Raw genomic sequence first — 20,768 nt, 5'->3', positions numbered from 1 at the left:
CACGTGGCGTGTCCCAGGTGGCAGATAGAGGGGTCCTAACCGGCTTGCCGGCGGACTTGAGGGAAATAAAATACCTTTTGCGGACCAAACACACAACGCCCTGTGGGTGGGGGATGCAGACGAAGAATACACCCATTGTATCCCCTGCCTGTCAAAAGGGGCGACCAAGGGATGATTAGATTAGAACCATGAAATTACTTGTGATTAGTACCACCACGCGGGGAACACCGTGGGTCACTGTTACTTGCGCGTAGTACCATTATGTTCGGTACCAAATAGGTTTGTGATTAGTAGCAATCAAGAGCACCGTGCGGTCAGGCTTTTATGGTACCTGTGATTAGTAGCAGTATATGAGCAACACCAGGGTTTTGGCTTGCCCATGATTAGTACCCACTATATAAGGAACACCACGGGATAGTATGAGTCCTTGTGGTTAGTACACTTAGGTGATGTTGCCTGTAAATGGTGCCGCTATGTGTAAAACACCATAGGTCTGTATTACATGTGTGAATTTCACTACCTGTGAGTAGTACCATAATGTGTGGAATGCCGCGAGCCTACGATACTTTTGATTAGTACCGCACCATGTCAAATACCATGGTTCTACTGTCCAAGTGATAAGTACCATTATGAGAGGCCGATGACCTATATTTTGGACGTCTTTAGCTTGCAGCATCCTCGATTCAATATTGAACTATAGAAGCAGTCCCTTGGTCAGTATTACTATTGTTTTCCGTCATTTTCTGAGACTGAGGCATTGCAGGTCGGCTGCACTGATTGTTTTAACTTCATATCCATCCGTTCATTTTTCGTCCTCACGCTTTGAATTCTGGTCAGTGGAGGATTTTGGACTTTTATTTTGTCGTTGCATTTTGTCTCATTTCGTACCATCATGGGCCGATGACCTCGATGTTAGGCCCCTTAAAACAACAAGCATCATTACTACTACTACTACCACCACCACCACCACATTCTCATCGTTTGTCAGCTGTTATCAAGGCAATCTGATTCTCGTCCTCAGCAACTCAGAAGAGAGTGGGACTGCTGAGTCCATATTATTCTCATAGATTCCATAGACAAGATATTCTCCTACTTCTCCTTCCTTCAATTTTACCTTGTAATATAAGCAGAAGGAGTGCATAATTTTGAATGATATGGCCGAAGTACTCAAGTTTCTTCTTTTTTATGTGCATGACCTGTACCTCTGTTCAGGTGTTGGAGTACTTCGGTTTTACGTATTCTGAGGAGGCGCTGGTAGCACTACATCTCAGAGGATGAAAATTTTGTTGGTGGTCTTCTCTGTTAGGATCCAAGTCTCAGCATTATAAAGTAAGACAGAGAATACATAACACCAAAGTAAACGGAAATGGAATTAATCTTAAATTCCCTGATACAGAGGAGTTGGCTCATTCTCTTGAATGCAGTCCTTGCCTGTTCAATCCAGGACCTAAATTCAAAAGCATTGTTCCAGCAGTGATCATGTACGCAGCTGAGATACTTAAAGCGTTGGACTTTCTCTTGTGATATGCCAGCTACTGTCAAGTTAACAGGTTAAACGACATGTTTGCTAATGACCATTACTTTGGTCTTTATTTCATGTTTAAACGCAGACCTGCTGCACCACTGTGTTCGATCACACAGTTTAGTAATGTTGGTAAATCTTCAGCACTTGTTGCAAGCAGAACAGTATCATCTGCATATCACAGAATATATTTGTGATTCCATTAACAATGATGCCTTCCTTTTTTCCTTCCAGTGCTGGGCCGATGACCTTCGATGTTAGGCCCCTTTAAACAACAAGCATCATCATCACCTTCCAGTGCTTCTTCAAGTACCCTTTCAGTGTAAAAATTGATGTGATCCTATGTTTGAATTGAAGGAAAATTTTAAGTTCATTGTTCTCAGAATAATTTTAAATCAAAGTACTTGTTCTTCGCAGTTGTTATGCAACATAGAGCAATTAAGAGTTTTCTAATTGTTGACTTCAGTTGATTTGTGAATTAATTTTATATTTGTGTATGTGTGTGCATGTTCTATATCTTACATCTTTTTCTTTATTCTTTTATTATACAGTATGATCCTTTTACTCAAAATCTTTATACTAGAACTGATTCTACAATATCCTTTGTTGCAGAGTGGCTTGTTGGGAGTTTTCCAGAAACTGATTGCATCCAAACTTAATGACCATGAAGGCTTCTACTTGATGCAGACTCTCGTAGAATTCTTTCCTGCGTGAGTTTACTGTGTGCTTCACTCTTTTTCTTCTATCACAGGGTCAGCCAACTGCGTGTACGTGTGATGTCAGGTAACATGTCACACACACTGCTCGGGCAGCGAAACGAGGTACTTGGTACTGTAACTGAGAAGTGAAGGTTAGAGGGGCGAGGGGAAACTTTTTTTTTTTTTGCTAGGGGCTTTACGTCGCGCCGACACAGATACGTCTTATGGCGACGATGGGATAGGAAAGGCCTAGGAAGTGGAAGGAAGCGGCCGTGGCCTTAATTAAGGTACAGCCCCGGCATTTGCCTGGTGTGAAAATGGGAAACCACGGAAAACCATCTTCAGGGCTGGCGACAGTGGGGCACGAACCCGAGGGGAAACACATTATTCGTAGGAGGCCCAAGGGCTGCAGGTACAATGCAGTATGTGTAGTACATATTTCCCTCTACATATTTTATTGTAACATAACTTTGTCATGAAGTAGCATAAGAGTTATAAAGCAACTTTATTTCTACATATACAGACTAAACTTGTTTTCTGTCGGTGCATCTTCGGAACCGATATTTAACAAAAAATTGCTGTTTTACAATACCATGCACGGTGAGAAGAGTGCTAATAGTAACAAACAGTACAGTTTTACAACAAAAATAGTACAAAGAGTAATCTTTCAACTCAAAACATACGTTTTACCTCATGATATCGATACTCGGTTACCACTCATGGGTTTCCTTGATTTTTTTAGTCTTTTTCGTTGACTAGGTTTTCAGTATTCGGAGTTAATGTTTGAGAAACACTAAGTTTAAGATCACACTTCAAATTGTGATCTGACAACTGGCTTCTCTATTTTGGTTTGGTTGTTTTTAAAATAGAAAAGAGTCGTTCAAAGGCATACATAGAACTGAAAATACTCAACATACTTGCTGCAAACCTATGCAATCGGGGAAACCTTTTTGTGAAAAATGTCTATAAAAGTCACACAAATCCTTCTTATTTACAAATTTATCTCTTAGTTCTCTATCACACTGTAAATCTATTAAATCTAATTGTAGGTCTGGATCAACGTTATCTTTAACAACTGAATATGGCATGGTTAAAAGTTGAAAATCAGTTTCCAGCCACTCCAAATTGTTAAATCTAGAATCAAATTCCAAATAAAGGTTTTTTTTATGATTTTGACATACCTATCAATATCCTCAACCGTAGCACATTTAAACACCTTAAGCAGATTTTGAAAATGTGGAATAGTTCTGTTCATGAACTGACGCTCCCACAGGCACAATTTTAATTTGAACGATTTCACTCTTAAATTGAAATAATAAATAAGGTAGTTCAACCTATTCAATACAAATAAATACAAAATTTAGTGTTACATTCCTGTTTAATAAGCGGTACCGGTTTCGACCTCAATCCGTGTCATCATCAGCCGAATAAAACGCACAAAATAATGCATAGGTAAGAAAGAAATTAAAGATAAAGTCACCACAAATACAATTGAAGAGGCAATATAAAACAACGTGGATAGGCACTGTAAAATTCAGAAGAAATAGAAGGTAAGTCACTTAAAAAAATTTTACAGTGCCTATCTCCGTTGTTTTATATTGCCTCTTCAACTGTTTTTGTGGGGACTTGATCTTTAATTTCTTTTTTACCTATGCATTGTTTTTTGCGTTTTATTCGGCTGATCATGAGCTGGATTGGGGTCGAAACCAGTACCGCTTCCGCTTATAATTAAATAGGAATGTAACACTACATTTCGTATTTGTATTGAATAGGTTGAACTACCTTATTTATTATTTCAATTTAATTGTGATACATTTCAATACGGAACTATGAAATTTTTATCTTTAAACGATTTCACTCTCTCAAACATTTCTGTAATTTTTAAACCCTTTCCCTGGAGAGAAACATTCAGAATGTTCAAATGACCTGTTAAATCTGCAAGAAATGAGAGGTCGCAAATCCACCTGCGATCTTGTAGTTCGGGGACTGGCACATTTTGTCGCTCCATAAATGTAGCTATATCTTGTCGTAGTTGAAAAAGCGCATCGAGTACTTTGCCTTGACTAAGCCAGTGAACAGCACAATGATAAGGCAAATCACCACATTCACTGTCACTTTCTGCTAGGAATTCCTTGAATTGCCGATGACGTAAGGCCCTTGATCTTATGAGGTTAGTAATTCTAACCACTGCGGTCATTACATTGTTCAGTTCAATGCTTTTCGCACACAGATTTTCTAAATGTATGATACAGTGAATTGGAACAAGTGTGTGAGTGATATTGAGAGCATTTTTTGTATTATGAGCCCTACTACTCCAGAATTGCGTCCTACCATAGAGGTGCACCATCTGTTGCTATTGAAAGTAGTTTGTTCCATGGCAAGGAAGCATTTTCAATAACACTTACAATGCAGTTGAAAGTGTCGATGCCTTTTGTGGTATTCTTCATAGGCACTAAATCCAGTAGTTTCTCCCAAATTGTAAGATTTTCATCAACCCTTCGTATGAAAACGGCCAGTTGGGCCTTGTCAGGAATATCTGTGCTCTCGTAAATTGCTAAGGAGTATGCCCGGAAGCTTTTTGTCGGTTCTAATAATTGTAGGTGGACATCATCAGATAGGCCTTGAATTCTTCTCAACACTGTGTGCGCGGACAAGCTGGTAGCTTCGAACTCTTCAATGATATTTGGACAAAACTCCCCACCTGCTAGAATTAAATGTTCCTTTACGAATTCACCATCACGGAACGGTTTAAGTTTCGTTGCAATTAAATATGAAATTTTATAACTCAGTCGATCTGCTGACTCACTGATCGAATGCTCAATAGGGTTATTTAATTTACCTTTTAGTTCTGTAATTACACGTACCCTTTCCTCGCCTTGATACCGATCATAATCTGCATCGTGACACAAACTGTAGTGGCGTTGTAAATTATATCTTTTTACATACTGTAGCTCTTTTCTACAAACTAAACATTTAGCTGTGGCATTCCTATCATTTTCAACAAATAAATATTGATCTTCCCATAAAGATAAAAGGATCGGAGGGGTAGGTAGCTTGTCGCACCGTGATGTGCCCGGTTCATCCATACTTATGTACTGTATTGTACCACTACCACCACCACTACATATGGCACTGCACGTGTTTACTACAAAGCGAGGCTGTCTCTTCGTCTCACTCTACAACAGCGTGTCCCCACCTTCTGCGCTCATACGTCACATGAGCTCTCTGACGTCACACGGGCCCTCTTACACCACACGCCAGCCAGTTGGCTGACCCCGTTCTATCATAACATATAAAGATAACAAGAGTAATGAATCAATAAAATACAACCTGCTAAGGGGTTAATTGGCTTACATCTCTCTCTTTTTTGTTTTTTTGTTTTGTTTTGTTGGATCACTCTATCTTTATATTAAAAGATATTATCATATGTCACAAATAATTCTGTTTTACAAATATATTACTTACAGGTATACATCAGATTTTTTGTTATGCAGTAGAGTCCATGGCATTTTTCAACAGTAAGGGTTTTACTTTATTGTATAGAACATATAATTAAAGTTTGTCTTGTAGGCTGTTAGCTCTAATAATCTCGATTATAACAGTTTGGCACAGAGCTTGGTTTGTGATTTCTAACCACCATTGAAATGAGCTTATACAAAAGCTATACCCGCGGCCATTAAATCAGGCGAGCGAGGAAAACTACACTGTCGCCGATATGGGAATGGCATTGCAACATATGGTGAGCGTCGCGTACCTGAGCACGGATTGGCAACGCCGATCGTGCGGTGCTGCATATAGTTGACGCTAGTCTATTCCCGGTCCACCTGACCTGAGTCATTCACTGTCACTGTGAGTGCAATTAAAGATTCATAGTGAATGTGTTCAACCTGTTGTTTCTTCAGATGTATTACCTTAAGAGGGTGCAGTAAGTGCAAGAAAAGAACGAGTAACTCCTCTGAAACTCCGTCGGCTGGAAGGGTTGAAGAAGGATAATTTAGCCAACTGAACAAAATCAGTAATTGTGATTGTATGCAGAAGATAAAGTGCTAAGAAAAGTCAAGAAAAAGAAAAACCAGTACAGGAAAGTAAATGAAAAAAACAAAAAAACATGCAGTATGACATCATACCATTCATTGGAAAAGCATCATACCAAATAGCCAGAGCCCTCAAGAAGCAAAATACCCCCATCATCTCAACCATAAACAGCCTGGGTCTGATTCTATCACACTCAGTCAATTCAGTAGATACATTCAAAAAAACTGGTTTATATAAAAAATTACCTGTGAAAACTGTGAATGTTTTTACATTAGACAAACAGGAAGAGGATTTGACATCAGATTTCAAGAACACCTGTTGGCCCCTCAGCTACATAAATATGAAAAATCAGCATTTGCTGCACATCTTCATGACACAGATCATAAAGTATCAAATATACTATATTCCTTCACTGTTTTACTCACACATCCAAACAGGATAAAAGTAAACATTTTAGAAACTCTAGAAATTTATAGACAATAATTAATAGACCCTCAACATATGCTTAATTATAAAATTAAAAATGAACATTTAAAGACAGTATAAAGTTTTAGCAGCAACTGTATATTTCTGAAACGACACACTCCTATACTTGACCCAACATAGCTGTAATTAATTCTGCACATAGCCCCTCCTCTTCAATCAAATGAAATAGTTTATTCATCATAATCATCATCATCATCATCATCATCATCATCATCTTCCCTTTTCCAGCTGACACTGGATGGGTAATAAATAATAATAATCATACGGCCTCAGCTACCGTGTGCAGACATTTCAATTTGACGCCATCTGGCTGTCTGCTCGTCAATTTCGACGTTCTGTTTTACTCTAGGCCCACTAGATGGCAGACCGAGTAAACCGAAACTCTCTTGGACGTCTATGGTTGAGATTTAATTCATTTTGTCGGGTAAACACCAAATGTGTCACCAGAGATCTTTTACATGTTGACATTGTACTACATAGAGTACCGAATGGACTTTTTCCGCTCTTCAAAAATCTGACTATCTCTGCTGGGTTTGAACCCGCTATCTTGGGTGGGTGCTCTATATTCTGTAAGTACTCTGCAAGGGAGAATGAAGGAGGTTTAGTAAATAAATGAAATAGACCAGATGATGCCCAAGTTCGTGCAAAATGGCGAGCCAAGATTAAAACAGTGGACCCTGCTCTAGCGGGAAAACACTAGAAAGAACAGGAAGAGGAGGAGATCAGTTGGGGGCAAATATGGTTGCTCTCCACTTCGTCCTATCTCTCCACAATTCTTCATCCAACAGTGTTCCATTCCAAGTTCCATTGTCCTATGCTGTTCCTCACAGAGTTTATCCATCGTAACCTTGGTCTCCTTTGTTGTCCTGTCATCTGTCTTTCCAGTGCTTGTCTTGGCAGTATAATATTCTTGAAAACAATTGTGTGTTAAATAGAGCAACTATTAAATGTTACCATTTCACCACGTGATAGAGTATAAGGTCTGAAATGCCTTATAGAATAGAAATTAATAAAAATTGTGACTGTTAAGGTGCGTCCACACCAAGATGTTTTTTTTAAACTTTGTTAATAAACATTGTTAATGAACAGTGTTCATTAACATTTCTGTCTGTTAATAAACAAAATAGTGTGTTCATTAACTTTTCGAGCATGTTGATAAACAAAATTTCTTTAACTTTTGTGAATGAAACTTTACATTAATATTTCGTGTTTTCGTTAACATTTCGGTTCGCACATGCGCAAAGACGCAATTAGAACACGCAAATTCATAGCGCGGAATACGATACTTTTTTTTATTTTTAGAAATCGACTGTCGAATCGCAAGCAACTCGTATACACCATACAAATACATAAATTAAGTGTTAGTAGTGTTTAAGAACCTTGTGTGAAGTGTAGGAGTATTTCTCTTACACACTTACATGATCCTTGGTAGGAGTCACCAGTCGCTAGGAATCTTCAAGTTATACTTAGCCTAACATTAATGCAGCTGGGCTGAGTGGCTCAGACGGTTGAGGCGCTGGCCTTCTGATCCCAACGTGGCAGGTTCGATCCTGGCTCAGTCCGGTGGTATTTGAAGGTGCTCAAACACGTCAGCCTCGTGTCGGTAGATTTACTGGTACGTAAAAGAACTCCTGCGGGACTAAATTCCGGCACCTCGGCGTCTCCGAAAACCGTAAAAGAGTAGTTAGTGGGACGTAAAGCAAATAGCATTATTATTATTAACATTAATGCAGATTACATTCTGATAAATTTGTATCATTTCTTGAAATTTCAGACCCAATCACTGTCAACAAGAACTGAAAGTCTTGTGGGGACATTCTCAGAAAGTTTTGAAAACCTGCTGCATCATGAATTGAAAGTTCTGACATAGGCCTAAGTGTCCTTTCCAAAGTTAATTCTAAACGCTTTTCCAATATTTTTCTTTGCCACACTTTGCGTCTGCGTTTTTCTCTAATTGCACTCATTAAAATAATGAAAGCTGCAGCTGTATTTTCTTCTTCCTGACCCTATCCATTGTAACCTCACAAACAGATATTTTGGTGTGGACACAATGTTAAAGAAGTTTGTTAACAAAAGTTTATTTGGTGTGGACACAGTGTTAAAGAGGTTTGTTAACAAAAGTTTATTAACATTTTGAGAAATGTTTTCGTTATGTTTATTAACTTTGTTTCGTTAACATTGTTTATTAACTTTGGTGTGGACTAACCATTAATGGTATTAATTATTTCATAATGAATTAATTCACAGTCATGGACAAGACCTACATTAAAACACGGTTATATTTAAGGTTATAGTTTCTTTAGCTTTCATTAATACATTTATCCCATAATGTTTTATATACTGTGATGAAAACACCCTCAGCTTGAATCTTTTTGCTGCTCTCAGCATCCAGTCTTGTGTTCTGTATTAGTTGACTTCCCGAGTACTTGACACTTTGCCTCCAAACTGGGAAGGACTTGTCGTACCATATGGTATCAGCCTGTATTACTTCATCTTTGAAAAATGAAGATATCGGTCAAAGAACGACAGGCCATGAGGAGCGTGAAAATGAAAGACTCCCTAGGATTCGCAAACCTAATACCATTGGGGTCGGAAAATAACAAGAGTTCACCAAGAGAGGTCGGATAGGATAGATGAGAGTGAGGAGCCTGGCACAAGTAAGTAGAGGCAATGCCAGGACTCAGCTAAGGGCCCCGTGGTTGCCAACCCATGCTCACAAGTTCAGAGCCCCTAGGCCCCTTTTAGTCACCTTTTATGGTAGGCAGGGAATACCGTGGGTGTTATTCTACTGCCCCCGCCCACAGGGGGTTGCTAGTCTGAGGTAAATAGCTTTATTGATAGTATAAGAATGTGTACACAAACATTTCATTGGATGAAATATGTTCATAATAGGTGAAAGGAATGTTGAAAATGCCAATGAATACTCTTAACTTCCCATTAGGTTGATCTGGGAGCAGAAGAAACATGCCGGTACCGTATGGTACCACAGTCCTTTAAAGTAGCACTTCATGTTCTTCTGTTATTTCCTCATTCTTATACTAAGAAATGGGTTATAACAAAAGTTAATTCACCAAGTATATTCCATTTCTTCGAGATACGTGGATGATATTTTCACCGTTATTGATCAATGTATCACTGACGGTACAACCTTCCTTAATAAGCTAAGTACTTGTGACCCCTACATAAAATTCACAGTTGAATCTGAAACAGATAGATCTTTAAATTTTCTAGATCTTAAAATTAGGAGAAGTGACAACCATCAAAAATCTGAAATCTTCGGAAAGCCCACTCAGACAGCCAACATGATCGGACAAGATTCACTGCACCCTGGCTATCACAAAAAGGCCTCTTTTTGTAGTATGATATATAGAGCCTTGAACATTCCTATGTCCAAGAAAGTGTATAAGAAAGAAATTAACACCATCCACACTTTAGCATGCTTTAATGGGTTTAATAGTAATTTCATTAGCAGAAATCTCAATAAGATAAAAAAATAAACCCACTACTGCACTTCAAAGAAAAAAAAAGAAAGAGAATACTGACTTTGTCACCTTCACTTTCAACAGCAATAACCTATACCAAATCTCAAAAAAAAAAAAAAAAAAACCTCAGTGTTGCCCCTAGAACTAACAACACTAGTAAACTTTTCTATAACACAAACACATTTAACAAATCCAACAAACATTTGCAATCAGGTGTCTACAAGCTGACATGTAACCAGTGTGACGCTAGTTATATCGGACAGACTGGGAGGAACTTTCAAATCTGCTACAAAGAACATTTTAATGCAGCTAAATACAGAAGATTTTCCGCTATGAAATATATGACAATCCCTCATTCTCCACCATAGATCTAGATATCCTACATATAACCAAAAAAGGGAACTTTATTAAAAATTTTAGAAAATATTTATATAAACCTTGATCAAAAATCCAATCCCATCCATAATCTTAACGAAATCGAAGAAAAAACAAACATCCTGGTTTACACAATAATCGAAAAAGATCTGAAGCAAAGATCAATTAAGTCTGTCGGAACACGCATTATTGGTCCGTCCTCCCATCCTTCCATACACTCTCCCTCCCCTCACCCGATCTATACAAGCACAGGGCTGGAGAAAAGAGGAAGTGAGTAATATATTTGCAACTCTTCATATTATCTTTTACTTCTACTTCATTTTTTCGTTCTCACACTCGGCTTTTTGTTTTCACTTTTAGATCCTGGCTATACTTATATTCTCCATGAAGAAATGTATGGATTTTAAAATTTCACTTTGTTTCCAGAAGCATGACAAAGAGTACATCATTTAACAGTCTTACAATTTTAATTATTTCCTCCAGCCAACCAATAGTTGTATTAAATACGGTTGGACCCACACCTGTTACAACTAAATTCGTCCAAAATTGAATCTATGTACATTTTAAACATAGATTTTCATTACATCTTTTGATTGTATTTTATCTAAAGTTTATATGTATTGCAGTTTTTGTATGTGTCTTTCATCTTTGTGTTATTTTAGCTGATGATGACCTCTAGGCTAGGTCGAAACATGTCCTATGTAGCTTTTTAGACACCCCATTTATCACATGGCAAACTTGTATTGAACCGGTGGACTTTATACAATTAAATTCTTTCAGAATTTTATCTTAGATATTTAAAGTCAATACAGAACCGGAATGTAGTTCATTACCTGTAATCATGTAAAAATAACCAAAAACGATCTGTATTAGTTTTGAATCTACAATTTCCGGGTCGCTGAGATGAATAGTGACACACTGGGTGACATTTAAATCCAAGTTTAGCCACCATCGCCATGGGATGTGAGAAGGGATGAAAAAGATAATATCCAAAATGATCAAGATTAGTGTTGAATCCCCGGTTTTCGGGTTCACTAGGCTGGTTGGTGACAGTCAGTGACAGTTGGAATGATATACAGTAGAACATCGTTAGTGCGTTCCTCATTAACATGTTTTTCCGCTTAGCACATTGTAAATTCGAAGTCCCGATTCTCATCATATTAAATCTATATAAAAATTACCTCACTTATTCCGTCACGAATTTTCGCTATTACCGCTTAGTACAATCACATTTTTCCTAGCCCTGAAAATGTTCTTTGTCATCCCTTGTGAAACAAACTTTATTTTCAACTCGTGTAAGAGCTGTCTCCACAGTTTCATGATTACGAAAAAGTTAGCTTATTTGTGCTTGTATTCCATTCAGAAGTTACAAATTAATTTTGTGTTGATTGTTACAGTGAAGGTTTTTTGTGTGATACGGTAGCCTATATCTGGATTAGGAACACAATTGTGTGAAATTGACTAGTGTAGTGCATATTTGTCTTGTGATAGCCTAGGTACGGATATGGAAAAAGTGAAATTCCTTTCTAATCAAGAATCATGAATCTTTATTTGCCATTGACCATATACAATGAAATAGGCTTTGTCAACTGATAATAATTTAGTACTTAATATTACTAAGGCTAAATGAACATATACATTTTATTAAAACTTTATACTAACATTATGCATTTCTAAGAATTCAGAGGTATAATAAAATGGATTTTCTATTAACCAATCATACATTTTTCTTTTAAAATTAGTTAAAGGAGTGGACCGTGCAGAATGTGGTAATTTATTAAATAATCTTAAAACAACTGATTTTATGTGAGTGAGCAGTTTTTGACAGCCTGTGAATTGGGATGTCAATGTCTGTTTTGCCCCGAGTATCATGAAGGTGAATGTTTTCCCTGGTACTGAATTAATTTATGTTGTTTTTAACATATGTCAAAGATATATAAATATACAAATTTATAATTGTTAGTATTTTAAGCTTAATGAAGAGAGGTCGACAATGGCCAATTGCACCAGCTCTACACATTGTTTGAAGAACCTTTTTCTGTATTAGAAAAATATTATATACGTAAGAAGAATGCGCCCATAATAACAGTCCATAAGTAATGTGTGAATGGAAAAGACCAAAATATGCCATCCTTAGGTAGTCACTGCTAACTAAATCCCTCAATTTCCATATCAAATAGGCCACTCATTATATTTTTTTTACAAACATGTTCAATGTGTGTTCCCAGTTCAATTTGGCATCACTATGAAAACCCAAAAGTTTGACCGACTGACTTTCTATGTCTTTGGATAATCTTAATGTGAGAAATTGAGTTTTATCCTGATTGCACAACAGCCTATTGGATGAAAACCAATGCATTGCAGTTGCAAGAGCTTCCTGTGATATCTGATGCAAACCTGAGATGCTCTGATGTTTTGTAATTAATGTTGTATTGTCCGCATACGATATATGAGCATGACATTTGACATTTTGCGATAAATCATTGACTGCCAGAATGAATAAAAATGGACTGAGGACAAGGCCCTTTGGCACCAGTTGTAACTTTCTTCAGAGTGGAATACCTATGAAGACAATATTAAAATCTTTCAGAATGTTGACTGGCATCCACATCGTTAAGCATGCAGAGGTCACATGTGTTGAACTTGCACCTTTGAGCTTTGACTTGATCGATTTGACTTGGTCGAAGTTTTTCAAAATGGCGGCTAAAGTCATTCTTTCAAGATTAAAATTATTGTGTCCACCTTTTCAATACAAATATATATTTTTTAGTGATTAAATTCTGCATGAATTAAAAACACCAGTTAGGGACATGTTTCACCCTAGTTATGGGCATCTTCAGCCTAATACTAAATCTTAAGGTCAAGAATTAAAACTATAAACATCGGAACTTAATAGTAAACTTAACTTAATACTAAATACAATGGTCTTATGCTTTTTACATAGTTTACAATATGTACAGTATGTATAATATGTACATTAACTTTGCCAGAATTTACGAACAATGAATAAATTTATTTTATAATGACTAGACATCCAAATTGTAGACTGGATTGATCACAGCGTGAATTGGGGTTTCTCAAATTGTATTGACTAGAGATCTATGGTCACCTGAGTCGTAAGTATTGTTACAAAACCAGAACCTTGGTTAAAGTCGTTCATGTTAGGGTATGAATCAATTTGAATATTCCTTTAGAAAGAAGCATGGTTATTTATTAAGGTTGAAGCATGTATGTTGGAAACTATTGCTGATCGGATAAAATTTTTGGAATATTACGTCATTCTTGCCAACGTGTTGAAACACCGGATCCCGTGAGATCTCCGAAGTTAAGCAACATTGGGCGTGGTCAGGAGTTGGATGGGTTGCCACGCGCTGTTGGTGGGGGGTAAGGGAATGGAGGAGCGGAAAGGAACTGGCCACCCTACCGCACGTAAACTCCGTCTCAGGAACACCTCTGCGGAGGTTCGGACCTGCCTTCGGGCAGAATAACCCTTACCTTACCTACGTCATTCTTGTTGGTTAACTTCCCATTGGTACATTGTTCAACCTTGGGGGGAATATGAGTTGTCTGTAACTGGATAAGAGAAAAAACGGGGAATTAGAATGATGAAAGTGGAATCCAATATGATAATAATTGCAGAGTGACTGTTTATCACATGAACTTACTTGTCTTGTTGACGTTAGCTGGGACCAATTGTTCCGGTTGTGTCTGAACGACTAGGCTTGCTACTCCTAGTGTAGTATTGATGCTGTAACGGCGGGGGGGAGTGAGTTTCAAATCGTTCGTCCGTGTTGCAACACTCACTCCAAAATTTTTATCCGATCAGCAATATTTTCCAACATACATGCTTCAACCTTAATACATAACCATGCTTCTTTCTAAAGGAATATTCAAACTGATTCATACCCTAACATGAACGACTTTAACCAAGGTTCTGGTTTTGTAACAATACTTACGACTCAGGCGACCATAACAGTTGAAGAAACCCCAACTCACGCTGTGATATATCTCTAGTCAATACAATTTGAGAAACCCCAATTCACGCTGTGATCAATCCAGTCTGCAATTTGGATGTCTAGTCATTATAAAATAAATTCATTCATTGTTCGTAAATTCTGGCAAAGTTAATGTACATATTGTAAACTATGTAAAAAGCATAAGACCATTGTATTTAGTATTAAGTTAAGTTTACTATTAAGTTCCGATGTTTATAGTTTTAATTCTTGCCCTTAAGATTTAGTATTAGGCTGAAGATGCCCATAACTAGGGCGAAACATGTCCCTAACTGGTGTTTTTAATTCATGTAGAATTTAATCACTAAAAATATATATTTGTATTGAAAAGGTGGACACAATAATTTTAATCTTGAAAGTGTTTTACTTATTGTATCTTCAATACGGACCAAAATGAGATTAGTTCCTTGTAAAGTCATTCTGTCACAGTCGCACATGGCCAAGTATAACCTCCAATTCATTGTCTAAGAGTGTGACCAGAAAATAATGTTTAATAACCCACTGCTCCGAAATAAAAGGCTTCTACTAACATTTGTTTTAGAAAGAGTGTGATCTGCAATAATACTTGTATATTTTCATTGGCCCCCATGCATATGTTTTCATATTTGTTTGGTGTTTTTCACACCATTCATTGCACTTGTTATATTATAAGCCCCAGCAGAAAAGGTTTTGATATTTGTTCCGTTGTGTTTTTCACACCTTTTAATACTTTCCTCATCTTGAGAAATGGTAGATATAGTTTTCACTATACTCGCAGATACACGACGTAAAATACCTTCCTGTTGGAAAAAATCGTATTTATTGTTTCCATATCCCTGTTGGATAGTTTTTATTCATATATTCAGTAGTACGTTTTCTCGCTTAACATGTTTATTTTTGTTGCCCCTGCTGAAACGTCTCAACAAGGCTTTACTGTACAGCATATCTTTAGGGTGATGTGTAAATACATACCATTATCACTTTCTTTTATTTGCTACTTTATCTGCTACTTCCCAGACAATATGGATTGCAAGAAGGACAAAGCTTCTTGAACAAAATAATCTAAGACTAAAACTTATAATTAACACTCAACAATAACTCTAAAACTACAAAATAGTTCATAAAATATCAAGGTCACAATAAAGAAATCTTCAAAAATTTGCTTGACACATAATTAAGAGGTAATGCAAATTGTAAAGTAGACATTCAAAAAGTACCCGGGCTGCGCATGGAGCAATCACAGATCGAGACACATCATCTGACATATTTATAACAAATTCTATGGAACAGAATGTGTCCTCTAATAGTGTATTTTATTTATTTACACTGTTTATGCCCACATAGGAGCACCAAAATCAAACCTTATACAACAAAGTCTTCAAAGAATAAGTTCAACTTTTAACACTTGACAACTTGTTTCTTTCCCAAAACTTCTTAATTCTAGATAATCTTGCGGCCTGTTTTTCTGCAGAATTAACATACTGCTTACGCTGCGATATTTTTAGTGATAGTCTTGTGTAATTTAGAGTCTGTTTTTCTTCTCTATTTTCAATTTGATCTTTAGTAATTTTCAGTTCATCTAAATCCATTTGTATTTCTTTAAACCATGTGTTTTCTGTTTTACTATTCCAAAATAAATCAAAGCTGTTTCAGGAGTCTAGTATTTGGTAAGCGGTATGTGTGTCCAAAGAATGCACTCCTCCGTTTTTGCATCGTGTCAATGATTGATTCACTTTGCTTGTAAAGTACTGAATTTGACAGAAGTCGCCACTGGCCATCAATCTGGTGTTTTTTTAATTAATAATTGTCAAAAGAATTCTTCCGTCAACTTTCTGCACAATCTCATTTTTTATCATATATTTAATTCATCACCTTTCTAGATCACATCTGGAATTGTAAACCCTGACCACGATCAGACTCTTGATTATTGATCAGACGATCAACCTCTAGTATTGTATGAATATAATTTTTAAAATGTTATGAGCCTATAAATTTCTGTAAATAAATTTTCAGGTAAGTTACCCCTCTTCCGCCACCAATGCCATACCGTAGTCTACCTTCTCCACCACTGATGCTGTTGGGGTCTTCACCCATACCCTGGGCTGGGGCCCTCCATATTTGTGACCCCTGGAGAGAGAGTGTCCCAGTATTTTAAAGCCTCCAGGAACTGGGCTGCCTGTTCGCCCGTGAGTTGTATTGGGTATTTCAATCAGCCCTACTGAATTGTAGGGTCCCCCACTATCTGCCACCCGGGGACGCACCCTCTAGAGGTTAATAGGCTATGAAACATTTCATAGAAAAATAAAATCTCTGTCTTTCCTGGGTTAATATGACCTTTCCTTCTTTCTTTTCTCTTGTCATCACCATTGTCTTGCTCTCTTCCAAACTGATCTTCAGTCTACATTCATGAATCTTTCCATTCACTATATCTAGCTGTTCTTGAAAGAAAGACAGAATGGTTTAGGAATAAGGCTGGACTAAGACGGGGAGTGTGCTGTCACCTCTTTTGTTTATTAGGTCATGGATGAAATTGTAAAGGAAACAAAGGAAGCCTGTGGAGATAGAGATGAAGATACTGCTATTTGCAGATGATGTTGTGATCTTGGGAAAGAACAGTAAAGAAGTGCAACAACAACTAGATGTACTGAACGAAAAAATGGAGAGATATGACGTGAAAATCATTTCAGTGAAAAAGCAAGTCTGTGGTGATGTCAAGAGGGGAAAGGCAAGGAAAGGACACTGTGAAAATTGGAAGTGTGAGTCTGGAAATTGTGGACAGCTTTAAATACTTACGAAATGAATTAATGCAAAATGCTAGGATGGACATGGAGATAGCAGGAGGGTACAACAGAGTAATGCATTCTACTAAAGTGCAAGAAAACTTGTCTGGAGCAAAGAAGTACCAAGGAAAAGTAAAATGTACAAAATGTACTATGTACCAATACTGACTTATGCAGCTGAGACTTGGACTTTGACTAGCAGGCAAGAGAGTAGAATTCAAGCCAGGGAGATGAAATTCCTAAGAAGTATGATAAGAAAGACAAGGAAAGACAGAGTGAGAAATGAAGATGTTAGGAAGGAAGTTGGGATAGGAAAGCTAAATGAGAGAGTTGAAAAGAATAAACTAAGGTGGTTTGGACATGTAAAGAGGATGGAGGAGAATAGAATTCCAAGACAGATGCTGAAGGCAAAGTGCGAAGGCAAGAGAGCGAGAGGAAGACCTAGAACAAGGTGGATTGAATCAGTGAAGAGCGGCATAAGAAGACGATATTTAGACTGGGACAAGATTGTGGAAGAGGAATGGTGGAAGGAAAAAGGAAGATGGAGAAGTGCCATAAATACCCCAAGCCGGCAGGAGCTGGATATGAGGAAATGAAGATGATGAAGTGTATTACAGAACTTTGCATAAGTTTACCATATGGCACCAGGCTATTATTGACAACCCATACAGCCAATCTACATGATCATACTTTTCTTGGCTTCCCATCAATGAATATCTTCATATTTGATAAAATGAATCAGTTCATAGAAAAATAAAATTTGTCGTTCCTGGGTTAATGTGACCTTTCCTTCTTTATTTTCTCTTGTCATCACCATTGTCTTCCTCTTTTCCACACTGATCTTCAGTCCACATTCATGAATCTTTCCATTCACTATATCTACCTGTTCTTGAACCTCTTTGTCATCTTTGCCCTAAATCACAATATCATCAGCAAATAACATCATGTTCATTTATCTTCCTCCGTGTACTGCTTTTGCTACTCTTATGATATCATCAGTTACTATGACAGAACACTTCCTTGTCTCAGTCCACATTCAATCTTAAACCATTGTGTTTTGTCTACTTGTGTTATCTCACGTAGGAATATTTTTGCACATACTTTCCTTTCAGCTTCCACGTTTTAATTCATCCCTTTCTTTTAACTTTCAACTTAACTATCACTGCCCTATGATCCCCACCAAGGGCATCTTACAGCATGGCTTTAACATTCAGCAGGTACTTGCTTTGTGCCTTTTCTACCACTATATAATTTATCACAGATTTCATTCTTCTATCTCCGTATCTATATCTGGTAAATTTCTTACTATTTTTCTTCCTAAACTGTGTGTTTCCAACTATGAGCTGGTTCCTCCTACAAAAATCAGTCAGTACTTATCCTTTCTCCTTTTTCATTTACCGTATTTCTCCGAATCCAAGATGACTTTTTCCTCAGAATCTCATGTGAAAGATCAAGGGTCATCTTGCATTCATGCCCTAACAGTAAAAACACCACTGGCATCTACCACGGTTACTTCCCTTCACACCCCCCTCGCCAGTGCGCACATGAAACTCGACCTTCAACGTCCGCAACTTTATTAGGCCTACAGGCTACATCGCTAGCTGCAGCAGCCGGTTGCATAACTCCTCTGTGTAACGTCACTAATTCTCTGGTAATAGTGAAGAGAGAATGACATTCTACTTGGCAGGAGACAGACTCGCAGCGCGGCGACCGGGTGAGTGACAATTCCCTGAATAGATAAAAAACAAATGTCCCTGTATTAGCTTCTACAAAAACATTTCTCTAATCTGCAGAATGGCATCAAAACATGCGAGCCTTCACATTCTTAGGAAGGCTGTGGCTACTCAGTGGCAGAGTTATATGGCATCTACTGTACCTGACACTTAGTAAAATTAACAGTTTTACAGACAGTAGGTATATTTTTGTGATGGATCGTCGTATTGTAAAGACACGTGGAACAGGTATTACTGGCAAGTTTTCAGTGGGTTCTTGTTGATTTTGTTTTATGTTTTAAAAAATGCTATTTGTTCGGGGCGTCGACCTGCAAAGATCTTTTGCCCCTATTTGCACCATATGTTATGAACCTGCGTGTATTTGGATATTGCAGAAGTGTAAAGTGTTGAATGTGAGGAAAGGAATGTTAAGGATGACACGAACACCCAGTCCCCAGGCCAAGGAAATTAATCATTTTCAATTAAACACCCCTGGCCCGGCTGGGAATCAAACCCGGGGCCGCCAGGTGACAGGGGGACGCGTTGCCCCCTACACCGTGGGGCTGGACTTCTCATCGATATTATGATGCCAGTTTTAAGTTAATGGTTATTAAACACGCAGAAATTAAGAATAATTTTGTAGCTGTAATAAAATACGGCATAACTAAAGCCAATGTTCTGCGTTAGCGTGAAAACAAAGATGGCTTAAAAATGCATAATGTACAAAAAATGCATTCAGTTGCGCGCAACAAGGATGCTTTAAAGAAGTCTTAAGATTAAATTGTGAGGTATGTGCGTGTGTGAAAAACTCAAGGGCGGAATGGCCATACCACAGTACAGTAAACTCGTTGACCTTCAGCATCTGCGTCTTCATTATACATCACTAGCTGCTGAAGTCATCCGAAGCAAGGAAGTGGGGCATGCGTCTAGCGGCAGCCGGTTGTACCTGACTCTTTAGTAAAAGTAACATTTTTATAGATGACAAGAATATTTTACACCGGGCGAGTTGGCCGTGCGCGTAGAGGCGCGCGGCTGTGAGCTTGCATCCGGGAGATAGTAGGTTCGAATCCCACTATCGGCAGCCCTGAAGATGGTTTTCCGTGGTTTCCCATTTTCACACCAGGCAAATGCTGGGGCTGTACCTTAATTAAGGCCACGGCCGCTTCCTTCCAACTCCTAGGCCTTTCCTATCCCATCGTCGCCATAAGACCTATCTGTGTCGGTGCGACGTAAAGCCCCTAGCAAAAAAAAAAAAAAAAAAAGAATATTTTACTGATGGATCGTTGTATTGTAGAGACGTGGAACAGGTATTGCCAGCAAATTTTCAATGGATTCTCTTCGAATTTATGATGCGAATTTTAATTTAATGGTTATGAAACTCGGTGCAGCCGCTAGAAAATATAGCATAACTAAAGCCAATGTTTGGCGTTAACATGAAGACAAAGATAGTCTAAACATGCTTACTCTCCAAGAAAGGCATTTACCTCTCTCTTTCCACACGTGCATTCAAATCTCCAGTCAGTATCTCTTTATCTTCTATATGGCTTTCCAATTCCTCTGAGAAATCCTCACTGTCTTAATCTTACGCAGATAAGATACAAGAAAACACTTCTAAAGTCTTCAGGTCTAGTTCATTGTTTAATATGAATGATAATGATCTAGGTTCAAGGAGATTAATCAACAAAG

The 20,768-nt window shown here is 37.8% G+C and overlaps 1 protein-coding gene across 2 annotated transcripts in view; it reads left to right on the top strand.

The window, feature by feature from the left end:
• The window catches only part of Cse1 (chromosome segregation 1), a 296,434-nt gene that overhangs the window by 198,511 nt on the left and 77,155 nt on the right, over window positions 1–20,768 (top strand). For both annotated transcript variants that reach the window (XM_067150404.2, XM_067150403.2), the window contains exon 17: window positions 2,135–2,232. In XM_067150404.2, coding sequence (XP_067006505.1) covers window positions 2,135–2,232 — 98 coding nt within the window. The remainder of the gene's footprint in view (window positions 1–2,134; window positions 2,233–20,768) is intronic.

The sequence above is a fragment of the Anabrus simplex genome, chromosome 6, assembly GCF_040414725.1.
Source record: "Anabrus simplex isolate iqAnaSimp1 chromosome 6, ASM4041472v1, whole genome shotgun sequence".
In the NCBI taxonomy this organism is placed as follows: domain Eukaryota; kingdom Metazoa; phylum Arthropoda; class Insecta; order Orthoptera; family Tettigoniidae; genus Anabrus; species Anabrus simplex.
This window is presented reverse-complemented; position numbering and strand designations above follow the sequence as displayed.